The sequence below is a fragment of the Tenebrio molitor genome, chromosome 3 (genome assembly GCF_963966145.1).
Source record: "Tenebrio molitor chromosome 3, icTenMoli1.1, whole genome shotgun sequence".
NCBI classification, from domain to species: domain Eukaryota; kingdom Metazoa; phylum Arthropoda; class Insecta; order Coleoptera; family Tenebrionidae; genus Tenebrio; species Tenebrio molitor.
Window position 1 is genome coordinate 6,826,312 of NC_091048.1, and position 14,342 is coordinate 6,840,653.

Here is a 14,342-nt window from a genome sequence, read left to right on the forward strand (position 1 = left end):
CAACAATAACTGTTTCAGTTTGCAATAAAAAAAAAATTACTTGAAATTGAAAAGACTGAATTGTACCTATTTCCGATTGATTTATTGTCATTCTAGACAGTTGCCAAAATTTTCAAATTTAAACGTCTTGGTTTTTGTAATGTTGGAACATGACATAAAAGTCACCGGTTTTATTGCCAACTCAAACAGTAATTGTTGCTCACGCCGTACAATCGGATGAATTTGTGGATGAAACCCAACAATTCATAATTAAAACATATAAATGTAATTGCAGTAACTCTCAAACAAAATTGGTCAAAGATCAAAGCTACCAACCAAGTAAACCAAAAATTACTAAATTCTTTGATGTAACGGAAAATGCTCAATTGTAAAACAGACCTTTATCATCATGTTGTATGGGAGAGAAACTTTTTTAATTTTGAAATACATTGACGGCCAAAATTTATTGTTAGCGACTGAATGTTTAGGAAACTTCAAAGCTAACTTTGATGCGTTTTTATTAGATCACACGGTATATTAAACAATAAATGATAAGTCAATTGTGGTGTATATCTGAAATTTTCTTAGATGCAACCAGCACTTGATACTGTGTTGAATTTAAATAATAAATTGAATCAAAATTGCGTTTTTGGCTTCCATTTTGGAGTAAACACGCTTCAACCCTGTTTAAAAACGACCTTTGAACGTTGTGTAATGTCTCTAGCGTTATGGCCATGTACTCATCGCGAATTCTTTGAGTTCTTCAATCGTAAGTACAGGTGTTTGGTCGACTCTTTCTTTCGCCCTGTACAATAATGTTTGTACCGGGTGATCAAGAAGGATTGTTTAAGTTGGCAATACAATTAAGAACATTTTTTTATTCGGCTATTTACAACACTGCAACCGGATATGTTTTGTGGGTTTATTTGACAGATATCTGACGTAGCATTATTAACGACAAAATGGTAGGTTATGAGAGTAAAAATTAACGGCAAAAAGAAATAAAAGCTGGAATTCGGAATAATAATCTAAAAATTAACTAAAGGAAATTCTCGAAGTGCTCCCCATTTTACTCTAAACATAAATTAACTCTGATCTCGAACGATTCACCAGAATGTTTAATTTAATTTGAAATGTCAAATTTGACTTATCACTGATGCCGCTGTCAGTGTGAAGCCGTCAACAACCGGAAGTTACTCCAGTTGTACCATTTAAAAATAAAATTCAGCATTACCAACTTAAACAGTCCTTCTTGATCGTCTCGTAAAATTGTCACCTAAATATTCCCTTACATTTCTATGAAAATGGGGTGGAGCTCCATCTTGCTGGATCCACATACGTTGATGTCTTGTTCGTGTATTCAGATCAAACAGTTCCAACAATAAGGCTCATTTTGTAAGAAAAAGTAAATAAACAAAAAATAAAAAAAAAACATGCTTGCGATTTGGACATCTCTGCAGATACAGATCCGCAGCGACCATGGCATTTTTACGACATAGGTAAATTACAGATCTAGTGAATGCTGGAATGACTTAGTATTTTTGGTTGTATCAAAGACCATTTCAGAAATAAGCCACAATTGACTCATACTGTATTTTTGAAACAAATGGCAGTATCGATTAAAGTTTTGAATATTCAATTGAATATAACATTGAACAAAATTGCTTAATACGATTGAAAACGAACTTTAGTTCTGTGATCTAATACTCGTAAATGAACAAACTCGGGATAGTCAAAATAGAATTTTGTATAACATGTTTGTTTTGATTAGACTTGCTTATAAAATTTTCCTTAGAGTACACTTGCGTCAGTCAAATCTAATAATAAAATAAATTTAGGTTACGTTTTGATTTTAAACACTTTTACGCAAAATAAGTAAGTAAGAAATAAAGTTATGTTTTACCAGATTTTTTTTTTTTTGTTACACATTAGGTTATGACCTTCTCAAGCTAATAAAATTGCAGTAGTTCGTTTTTAAAACATAACTTTTCGACTCTAACGAAATTTAAATGTAGCCAGTAATACGTTTTCCATTTATAACTTGATCCAAAAACATGAATAATTTTAAACTTTTGTACGGTTTGGACATCCCTCACAAAAGTCTCAATTATAAAAAAAATTTAAATGGCAGTAATCGTTGGTATTTTTTTATTTAAGAAACTGACATATATCAATATCATATCGACCATTTCGTCATTGGAGCACATTTTAATTAACAAAAAATATTTCAGATTTACTTATACAAAAAAAATTGTCAAGTGATTGTCAATAATGCCAGGAGTGTCCAGATTTCATGTATCAAGTTATGTGAATCAGTCTGTATAATTAAATTTGCAATTTATTTTACAATATCAAATTCAAATAAATGAACAGTTTTTAAAATTATAAATACCACCTTGGTAACATGAAAATAACAAAAAACGACAACTTGAAAAAATTCTTCATCGTTCCCGAGGGTTATATTGAAAACTCCGTTATCAACAAATAATTTCATGGAGTTTGACATTTACTATAATTAGATGTATGCTGTCCTAGCAACATCTTGTTTAATTTTATTCAGTCCCGTGCAATTTTCAATGATTTTTAATCTCTTAAGAGCAGAAATTATATACATTCTAGAACTGAAGTAGTCTTTTTTTACTCTTGGTGGCGCAAAATACATTATTATATCGGGTGTGTCAAAAAGGACGGACAGGCGTTTTAGTAGCATAGCATAGACCCCCCCGATTTTGCACCAAAAACTGTTCTGCAGCTTTTATTAAAAAAAAAAAAACTCTCAGTGAAAATGAAAGTGGCAGCAACGCAATAGGTAACTAATAGGTATGTAGTTGTCATGGTTACATTTTTTTTTCTCAGCCGTTGATCAAGATGCCTAATAACATTCACAATGGGATGCCTTCCATTAGGAAAATGCATAGCTAAATGCTGCATTATTTTCTGCGGCACCGTGAGCTAAATAATACATATTACAACATTCATCTGCGGTAAAACTCATTTTGAAAACAATTTGAAAACTGTCACAATTTTTTTGACATTTATTTTTTAAAGATAATATGTTGGCAATGTTGCTGCGTTTGAAAACTACTGACCCACATCGAATATCGTCATTCATCATATCAACACTGACGAAGAAACGGATTTCAAATGTATTCGTGTAAGGAATTTTTGGATATTTGTTGATGCCACCTTTGAAAGTTGACACATACAGAGTGATCAACAAGAATCCAAATCAGAGCAAGCGTTGCAAATTATCGGTCACGTCGTAGCAAAATCATATGCACATAAGCGGTCAAAACATGGGCGTAGACAATTTATGGTTTCAAACGCTACTTAATAAAAATGATACTTTATGAATTTTAGACGTTGGAATTATAATTGTGTATTTTATTATTATTATAAGATAAGGGAAACAATTTATAAGATTAACAAGAGCAACATTTTACATTTGTAAGAGTAAGTAAATTATCATCTTTATTCACAAACGCGACGCTACTGGTACGGAGATGCTTCGTTGAAATGTCACATTTCAAAATTCAAGGTTGTTGTTGTTGACAATTTAAGTGATTTAACCTAGAAAACAAATCTTCGATTTCGGCAAAGTTTACAGACGTTTATTGAAGTTGTAAGCAATAATTATCCCAGAATAAGTTGTAAAATGGGTTTTACCATTAAAGAGAAGGCATTTTTATTAGATTATTTTCGAAAAAGGGTGAAACAAGAAAATGTAGACTGGCCTTACTTTGTACCCCCTTACACCGAAGAATTTTAAGCCAGATGTCCGAACCTGATGGTATTGGTTATCAACAAGTTTATCAATCTCTTAAAATTATAGTATACTCCGTACGGTGATAGATTGCACGTTTTTAAATTCTAGTTCCAAAACATAAAGCAGTGAAAAATACCAAACTCTCCATCTCAATTGTTTCACGTTATGTAGAAAACCGTTGTATCCTTGCAGATTAATTCCCGCCAAACCAGTTTCTGTGTCTGTCTTCTGTCAAAAAACGTGCAATCTATCAGAGTACGGAGTATACCTAATTTTAGCAAATCATAACCCATCATTAAGAAGAAGTCAGGTCAATCCTTAGTTCAAATTTTAGAAATGGTGCAAAATGTTTAACAAATTATCAAGGAACATCCCTCAACTTCCATAAGGCGTTTAAGACAACAAGTTAAATTGTGTTATGGCACTTATCAGAAATTTTTTAAGAAGGATGTTTCCCTTTGTGTGTTGCAAGAAATAAAACCCACACATTACCCTAAACAAATTGACAGCTTCATAAGGGTTTTTGAAATTATGAGAGGCGAGTTTGATTCTGTCTGGACCACAATGGAGAACATTTTGAGCAGTTTTTGTGAAAACTTATTTTTTGACCTTGGAGTAATTTAAATGTTTTAAACACTGCTAGAAAAGATACGAGTAAGTTCTCAATTACCCAAAAATTAGAGAATAATAACTTTTACACTTTTCTTACAGAAAACAACAAAACAAAGAATTGTGAAAAATAATTATTTTTAGAATTTTGTAGCTCAAGATTGTGCCTTATGAAGGAATTTTGTGTAACTGTGTTTTTTCCTTAATCAATAATAAATAATAATTAATTATAACTTGCTTTTAAATCTATTATTCATGAATTACAAAAAATTTATAAAGGCAATTTGATAGATTTTTGAGAGGTAGGGAACCAACAAAACGAGTGTCCACAGCAAGTAAATAAAAGCGGCTGATCCATGATAGAAATACGTTTCGATAAAACAAAAGATGAGGTAGCACTCTTGATTTGGTTTCTTGTTGATCACTCTGTACAGTCGCGAGCAATAAATTTTGGTCGTCAAGGTCATTCTTTGACGCAATCGAAAATGCTCCGTTGTAAAACAGTCGTAAATATCATAACCTATCATCATGTTGTATGACATTGTCATTTTTTTCTCAATTTTTTGACACTTTGTTGACTTGGGCATAATCAGGCATGGAATTTTTTTAAATTTGTGACAATCTAACCAAATTTTGAAATGACATTGACGACCAAAATGTATTGCTCGCGACAGTACATTTATGTTCCCACATCAATAACACGATTACATATTTAATTTTACTGGTGGTTCAGTTGTAACTACACTTCTGTTCACGGAAAAAGCATACAAGTCTTGAGAGAAATTTTTGCGATTTTTTGGCTGTGTAAATTTACTTGATGTTTGTTTCCATGTTTACCCATATTAAGTTATCAGGTAAGAATTTACAAACGAATTTTGATTATACCAGACTTAAAAGAACCAACAATAAATAAACCTTGAAAATAAAGAATAATGTTGATAACAGTAACATTAGAGGGGGCATTAAGTACATTTTAACTGACTGAAATCGAATTATTTCAATTACCTGTCACTGACAATGACAGTGACATCAGGTAATGGTAAATCTGATTTACACAAGCAGAACAGAAGTGTACAAAAACCCCTTGCGCGTTAACGAAAGCCCAAAAGCAAAAAAAAATATCTTCATGTTCCATGATTACCCTAAATTTTGTAATTTGTACCTTCTTTGGTGTTTGTCCTTTTTGGCATAAACGTAACTATTCCACTATCAGTAAATTAACTTAGTCGCTTTAGACAAAGATAGTGTAATAGTTATTTTACTATCTATTATTATTAGACAACCTATGAAAATGAAAATCAGAGAAGGCTCATGCACCTACATCCAAATTTTTTAATGATTGGCAAACAGGCTACATATTTTACTCTTTTGATAACATTCACAAATGTTTTAAAGATGACGTAAACACTTTTATATGTATTTTTATTAATAACGGATATAAAAACGTATCTGAACTAAAATTGCGAATTCGTGTTATAGAGAATGTAAAAAGTTATGTGCATGGCAATAATTTTATTTATTAATTTTCTTTTTTGTTGTGAACCGAATCTTCCCTCAATGCATAAAACCACGTATCTTCGGGAATTTTCATTAAGATAGGAATTTGAACGCCAAGCTAGATTTATTAGTCGTTGCTTTCTTCTAACATTTGACAACTTTAGTGCACGTCCAGTTCGCTCTCAAACTTAATTAATAATTATGTTTTATGGATTCCGCTGTGACCAAAAAGCTAATTAATTAAAGTAAAGATAAATGAATCGTAAAAAGACATTACCGCCAATAATAGACCAGCAAAAACAAAAGTCGATTTGCAGATTAGTTCGTACGGTTCCAATTAAAACTGGGTCAAGGGTGTCAATAAAAACCAGCGGAATTTCCGTTTTTAAGACTTTTTAGAGTCAACGACGTTAACTCATTTCACGACACTGTTAGGATGTATTTAAATTAATGTGAGTACTGTAGATAGGCATTTATTGATCTTGTCACCATGGTGTACAGGGTGATTCATCTTTTACCGCCGATGGCAAAATGATCTTCATTGTGTGTGGAGTATCTCGCAGTTGGCGTTGATGACGTAGTTGAATGTGCCGCAAGCCTCATAACACGAGTGAGACTAGTATCGCCGATACTGGCGGTAGTGGAAATGAGTCTACTATAGTTTGTCTAACGTTGCGAGGCTGGCGGCACATCCAAAATTTGTGTGGGTTTTCAACGCCAACTGCAATGGACAATCATTTATAATAACTCTGTACTAGCCATTTCATTTGACCCAAATTATTAAAACAAAAGGTTTATCAGATAAAAGTATCTGAGTAAATAAAGTAATTCTGCTTTTCATTCATTGCAGAATTAATTACGATAAGGAAAACCAATTGAAGAGTATAAATTTACTTTGCGTGCAAGAATTTGACAAAAAGGTATTTTGACTCATGAAACTGAATTTTATAAACTCTTGGAATAGATTTTTGTTGTTTTTTTTTTAATTACCAATAATAATTTCCTTGTCTATTTGTCATACTTTGAAAACGTGACGACACAGTTTACGTGAACGCATAAATACCTGGTGTCCAAATAAAATTTGGTGTAGCGAAAGTGCTTTGAAAAATATTACGAACGCATGTCGAGCATTATATGAGCTACGTGACAAATCATGGGCACATTGATCTTGAACGCAAAGTTGATAAATAACTATTATCTACTTTGCGTTACAAATGGGCTCATTATTATGTCGAAAACAGTTTAATAATGAATCATATTATGAAACTGTTTTTGGTATATGTATAACTTTTAGCTTTTGGGAACATCAGCCATTTGACGTCAGGCGTCAAGGTGGCGAGTGAAGCTATGAAGTAAATTTAGTAAATATAACCTTACATTTTTGTAAAAAATGTCTGTTAGAGCTCGTGCCAACTCTCATGACCGATGACGCAGAAACCAAAATGCGTACCGAAGCGGCCTTACTATGCGAACTAAAAACATCGGTACCATTTTATCATACTTTACAGATTTGTGGGCTAATTTATGTTGATATTTATTTAGCGACAGGTCCCTAGGCCTAGATAATGTCCGGCATTCTAACCCAAGCCGTTGGACAGTGTAAAATTAAGGTTCTCGATTATAAAAGGTAACGACAACGGTTGCGCCAATATTTCCATCTCACTTAATTTGGCGTCTATGCAAGTTAATCTGTTCGACACGATACAAACATCCCGTAAAATTGTGTATAACTCTGTCTTTGTCACACTCACGGCATTTGTCGATATGTCCTCTCTTTTAATTTGGCGTCTCAAAAACGAACAATGAGTTGTCGCTACCTTATTTATCATCGAGAACCTTATGTAAAATGCAAATTTGGCGCCACCCTGAAAATTCTAACCAAACGACCGATGTTTTTACGTTTCACTTTTTAAAATTGGGCTCCGCCTTCGCGCAGCTTTTGTCAAGGTCATCGATCATGACAGTTGGCACAAGCTCTACCAACCCACGCGAAATTCCCTAGTCTAATATGAAAACTTGAGCAGGTAAAATTTCAGGAATTAGTAAAGCAACGTAGATAAAATAGTATATTACACTCGTTTAATAAGACGTATTATCAGTTACCACATTCGTTCTATTAAAGCACTTCTCGCTACGCTCGTCGTGCTTTAAACATACTCATGTGATAATAAAGCGTCTAATAAAACTCGTATAATATTAAAGCTCAGATATTCCAAAAATCCGACATGAATGAACAAAATTAGAGCAGTCGTACAATACATAGATAACCTGAGGTAAACGTTCTGTGTACTAAAAAATGACAAAATAATTTCGAGTTTTGAAATTTACCACCCAAAAAATACCAGTCATAATCAAGACAGTAATCATAATGACAATAAAGTATGGATTACAATTTTTTTTTTTTAAATGACAAAAAATGGCTAAAATTTTTTGGTCGCCATAGTACGAATCAAACAGACAATTTTTATTTTTCATAATCCATTTTTTCAATTATGCATATAGAAAAACAATATAACATCAGAATGCATTGTTTATATGATGACTAATTTATCGATTGGAAATACAGGTTACAAGAGAATAAAGATTGGGTCAGGTAATGCTACACTCTTCAGTTTTATTTTTAACAAAAGATATTTTTAATTGCAGAAAATGTAATTGAATTCTTCTGTTTTCTGTAACGAACAAGTTAATTAATAGGCAAAATTACACATTCGGTCAAAATAAAAATCATACGACATTTCGCTTACGTAGTTTCTTTTTTATATTCAGACAAATTTATTAATGTGTGTCATATTAAGATAGCGAGGTTAAAAAAAACATCTAATAGTCGTTTGGTAATAGCCTAATAGCATAAGAAAAACACAATTATCGACATGCAATATTTAATACCGATCAGATTTGATTGTTTAATTAATTAAATTTTTTTACTACACATTTAACGACTAGATAATACTATACTGCCTGGTCAAAATCATTCATCTCTTATCCATCAAGTTTAATTTTCAGCAGAACATAAACTAAAAGAAATATTAAGTACAATCTTTCAAATTCTTTGAAAAATGCATTTCTCTTTGTCATTACAAAATTGTAGTGATTATTTTTTCATGTTATTAACTTTCAATAGTTCATCAGCATTTTTGATCACATATTCAAATCTGTTCAATTGTATCATTATTATAGTGAGAATAATCTAAGTACATTATCCAAGTGAGAATAATTATAGTTCGTATTTTGTTTTAATTTTTCTTTAGTGACAACGTATTTTTCCATTTGACATTAAGTGTCTCAAAAAACTGCCAGGCAACAAAATTCTCATTGAAATGTCAACTTTACTTCGACAAAAAAAAGCTCTCGTGTAATTATAAGTGATCAAATTCTAACCAAATACATATGTACTTTACATACATTCACTGTAGGTACCAAATTTAAAATTTCTGTTTTCTTGAACACATCGATTAAGTAGCATTGTTAAGTATGACGATTCATAAAAAAAATCTACAAAATTTTTCATTATTTTTTAATTAATTCTTATTTTGAGCAAACTTACCCAATAATTTGGTGTCGCAACACACTGTGCTTTAAAACTTGAGAAAAAGTCAGTTTGTGACAACTCTAACAACGAACATATTCCCTATTTTATTTATTTTTTATGTCACAAACACCATCCGATACTTTTATAGATGCATTAAGTGTAGGTACGCGAACAAATAAATCAAAAACGTTATTTCTTTCAGGAGAAACCTGGAAATACATGAACATGAGGGAAGTTGCTCAAGTGAAATTTACACCAAAATATATCTCGAAGTTTCTAATTAACTACCTATTACAAATCATCAAATCACAAGTTCTTTTTAAAATCAGAATAATTTTTTCATAATACAATCTGCACATGTCTCAATTTATTTCAACCTCTTTTTTTGACTCTTTAATTATCGTATTAGAATAAACATTTGCGTAGTTAACACAAATACAAACTGACGTGTTTCGATGACCTTCGATACATTTTAGCAATTTTTCTTTCGCCGGAAATGCACACAACTCAAGATTTTTATACGAAACATTGTCCATTCTATTGACTAATGAATTGGCACATTAATTAATTCTATACCAAATATCTACGTAATTGGTTCAGTAAAAACAAAAATACAAAACAAAATGTCAATCAAAAATCGACATTACAAAGGAATTGTTTAATATTAAGAATTAGAATTATTAACATCTTTTACAGGAGCATGTTAGTGGTTTGTACGTTTAAGAGTTCAGTACAGTTGCGGTCACGGAATTTTGGCCGTCACTTGTCATTCCACTGACATAGATGTAAAGGGCCCTTACGTATTCGTAACCTCACTTTCTGCTACCGAGCGATCATTTAAAAAATAAATCGAGTTTGCTTTGGAGCCTATGCTATAGCATGGGTTGCCATAGGTAACACGCCGACTCGATTTATTTTTTAATTGATCGCACCGTATTACAAGACTTGTCATTTTGACGCTGACTGGCTTGCATGAAAACAGGGATCTTACTCTCGTGTTAAAAATGGATTACTCCCTAGGATTTAGGGATATTCGTTACTAGGTTGCCATAAATTTGGTTAGGTTGGAGGCTATGTGGTTTCTGGTGACAAACAAAAGATATCCCAAAAATGCAAGACAGCAAATTAATTGTAACAGTTGCAAATGACTAATTTCTCGCTAAGTGATAGATGATTTTTCGTTTCAGAATCAATTTTGGTTACTGGCGGCATATTTATTTGGATTTAATCTTTCAATTCAAAGTAACCAACCTTAGGCATTCAAAATAACTTTTGCAAATTCTAGTTACACACAACATGAAAAACGTTATTTCCCTAAAAGTTCGAATTCTAGGGAGTAATCCATTTTTGACACGAGAGTAGCTGCATTTTATTAAAATAGGGTATTGGTGGCATGTTCCCAACTATTTGAATGAAGTATGACAATGACAAGTTTTTGGATTTCAATTCCAAAAGTTAATCATAATCAGTTAATGACAATAAAGCATGGACTACGTCCATTTTTTTTTATTTGACATGAAAGTAACAGCCAAAATTCCGTGACCGCAATTGTACCTACTTTTGATTTCTTATTTACTTGTATGTTAAAAAGATTAAAGACCACATTAACTTACTTGTAAATCATTAGTAAGTTATAAACTAATAAAACTGAAGGAAATAATAATTTTCTTTCTTGACATCAAACTTAACTGTTTTACATGATATCTTGATACTGACTGATTAAATTAGACAGGGTAAAAGTACAATAGTCGATAACGTTTATACATAGTTTGTTTTAATCTGAATAACTTTAATAACATTGTTGTTGTCATTTAAGCTTTTATTACTAGGCCATTTTCCCTTATTCCCTAGTTTGAATGAGGTTGGTCAAAAATTTAAAACTATCACAAAGTAAGGTTATATCGAGCGATCACATTAATTTGTAATCGAGTCATCCATGAATCCGAAATCGAATTCAATACAACAGAATTGAAATCTTTCCGATACACAGGTGAAAAAAAAACGACTAAAATGCATTCACGTTGTTTTGGCATAATGGGAGGCCATGGAAATTTTGCACTTAACTTGGTAATAAAGCTGTCTGTTGAATTAGGTTATGTTTTCCTAAGTCAAGTTCACTACAATTTATTCGTTCAATAGATTAAAAAATAAGATTGACAGAGTTACTTTTTAGTACTTTCTGCTTATGTAGTTGGCGGCTCTGATTTTTATCCACGGGGTTTTTCAACCAATTTTTATATTTGCGATTTACTACAATTATTATACATTTACCTATGTAGTTTAGTTACGTCTTCTATACAGATTCTTTCGATTTTACAATCTCATTTGACGTTTTAGATATTGAACACTTTGACATATGTTGTAGGACATAACTTACACCACTCAATTTGCTAAAAATTACTCTAAGGAGTGAACGTCTAGTAATGACTCCACTTTTGTAAAAATGAGAATTTCCAGAAAAATTCTGACAAAATTAAATTAGAATCATTCTTTAACCCACTAAACTAATCTTTGGTAAAATTATTATCATTTGAAAAACATAAATATGTGATTATTAATTAATTAACTCATTAGAATTCACCTTCTACTTCGTTAAAAACAGATGTTAAATATTAGAAAGTGTAAACATTTCGTTTCAAAATCTACTCGAACCGTTCGAAATATGTACTTGCAAATCCTCGTCCCCAAAGACACGACTTACATCGACGCCACTTATCCTAATACACAAAACTACATCGACTGCAAAGAAAAATCGCTCACCTATGCCAAAGAGAGCGTCGTCCTTGGTCGGCGAATAATCACTCCTACGTTTCGCTCCCAAACCGACACCTTCACAAATAACAGAAATATTTTCATCCATACTTTGGTCCAGGGTATTGTACGTCGGTGTACTCGCCACCTTCGTTCGCATACTCGACACCTGACAAGTCAAATTCTCGATTTCCGCCAGCATTTCGTCGTTTTTGTCCCGCAACTGTGCATTCTCCAGTTGGAGGGACGACAACTTCGCCAACAGCGGCTCCATCTGTTCCTGCTCCATCTCGACGTACTTCTGCTTCTCGTTCTCCAACGTGTTGATCTGCTCGGTCAGCAGACTCTTCACCTGTTGCAACTCCGAGATCTGACTCGACAACGCCTGGTTCTCCTTTTCGATGGTATTCGAGTACTTCTGGGCCACGACCAGGTCGTTCTTCAACTTGTTCACCTCCTGCTCCAGACTGCAGATCTTGTCTTTGAGACTTTGGTTCAAACTGGACAAGTGCTCCTTGTCGCTGGTGTACTGCTCGTTGATCTCTTTCAGTATATCCGAGTGCCGCTGCTCTATCAGCTTGACTTGGTTCTGTGTGTTCAGTTCCATCTTCATGTGATTGTCGTCGACTTCCTGCGCCAGCAGTTTCGCCCTGTTGTTCGCCTCGAATACGTCGCATTTCAGCTTCTCTTTCTCTGCGTGCATCTGCTCTAAAATATTCTTCAAACACCGAATCTCGGACTGGTAGAGTGTCAAGTTCGCTTGCAAGAACAGAGCGAGATGTGGGTTCGGCATCTCGACCCTCGACGAATCATGGATACCCTTGATCTCTTTCTCCAACACTGTTGCCAACTCGACGATATTAATTTCCCTGTCGCTGAAACCCAGCTCGTGTATCAGCTCTTTGGGAGAACTTATCCCTACTTGTTCCCACATGTCGATCAAGGTTTGAGTACTGATGACTCCGTTACCGTCAGGACCCAGAGCAACGTAGCGGAATGTCTTAGAATCTGGAAAATCGTTGGACATGTTCAAGGTCAAGTCATTATTGACAGGTGTTGAGTCGATGACATCTGACCAGGTCTCGTCCATTTTTAACGCGTCGACCAACTCGTGGAAACTTATTCTTTGATCGTAATCTACATTGAACTTGTCTGACAGTTGTCTGATCACCCCTTTGGCCAACTTGGGCAACCCTATGGCCTCGCACACCAGGAGCAATTCCGTTCGGTTCAAGAACCCATCAGTACCGACCCCCAACTTCTTCCAAGCCTCCCTCAACTGGTCCTCCGTGCAGATCACCTCGGGCTCGTTGGTCAGCCCGTTCGTGATGAAATTGTTGTCGACGATCCTCTGGGTCCCCGGCAGCGAAGTGCACCGCTTCAGCCTGTAGTTGGTCTTCCGTTTCTTCGAGTTCGACACTTCGGTCTGGGAATTCGAGCGCTGCACCGACACGTTCGTGCTCTTGTTGAGGTAATTCAGATCGTTTTGTTCGCCGACGACGTTGGAGATTTCGTCGTTCCGCGGCCTCGACCTCCTGCCGTACTTCTTCGAGCCGTAGATGAACTTGGGGGAGACCTCCCTGTCCGGCGACCCGTTCTCCACCTTCTTCATCTCGTCGACGTTGGTCATGTTGTGTTGCATGTTACCCAGGAGGGTGAGCAACGCGTCTCGGAACTCGGAAAAGGTGGCCCTGGAATGTTTGGGGTCCTTGAGGAGGCACTGTATCAAGTCGGTGCTCTGTTCCTCCAGCTGCAGAGTCTGGCATAGCTGGGTTAGGCCGTCGCGGTCCAAGCTGCCGACGTTCTCGTGGTCGTAGTTGTTGAAGACGGTCAATAGTTGCTGTTCGTAGGGGTCGAGGGTCAAGGAATCCATGACGGTGGCGTCGATATCTCACCCTAGATAAACAGAAAATTTAATTAATAAGACTGAGTGCTGCAAAAGTCGGACGAAACGAACTACGAACTATTTGGTCAATAATTTAAAACCTGCATGACGCTCACGACCCAACAGTTTTGTTAGTGTCTAAGTCAAGATGTCAAACAAGTTGAAACTAGATAATAACTTTAATCAGACTGTTAACTGCCAAGTTTACACCGCAAATGTTGGTTTAGACCCGACATCCTACAATTACGGAGTTCGCTCATGACTACTACAGTTATACTTTATGTTTCCTACTGGGTCGCTCTTATTTTAGATCGACGACTGTA

General features: G+C 34.5%; 1 protein-coding gene and 1 long non-coding RNA gene across 2 annotated transcripts in view; one reads left to right on the forward strand and one right to left on the reverse strand.

Moving 5' to 3' along the window:
• Nin (blastoderm-specific gene 25D) overlaps window positions 1-14,342 on the reverse strand; it is a 41,649-nt gene that overhangs the window by 15,378 nt on the left and 11,929 nt on the right. The window contains exon 2 of the mRNA XM_069042822.1: window positions 12,144-14,030. Within this exon, the coding sequence (XP_068898923.1) occupies window positions 12,144-14,007 (1,864 nt within the window). The 5' untranslated portion in view covers window positions 14,008-14,030. The remainder of the gene's footprint in view (window positions 1-12,143; window positions 14,031-14,342) is intronic.
• On the forward strand, window positions 3,370-4,587 carry LOC138126999 (uncharacterized). The gene is made up of 2 exons (XR_011158048.1): window positions 3,370-4,399; window positions 4,457-4,587. It is a non-coding gene; the product is annotated as an uncharacterized lncRNA (long non-coding RNA).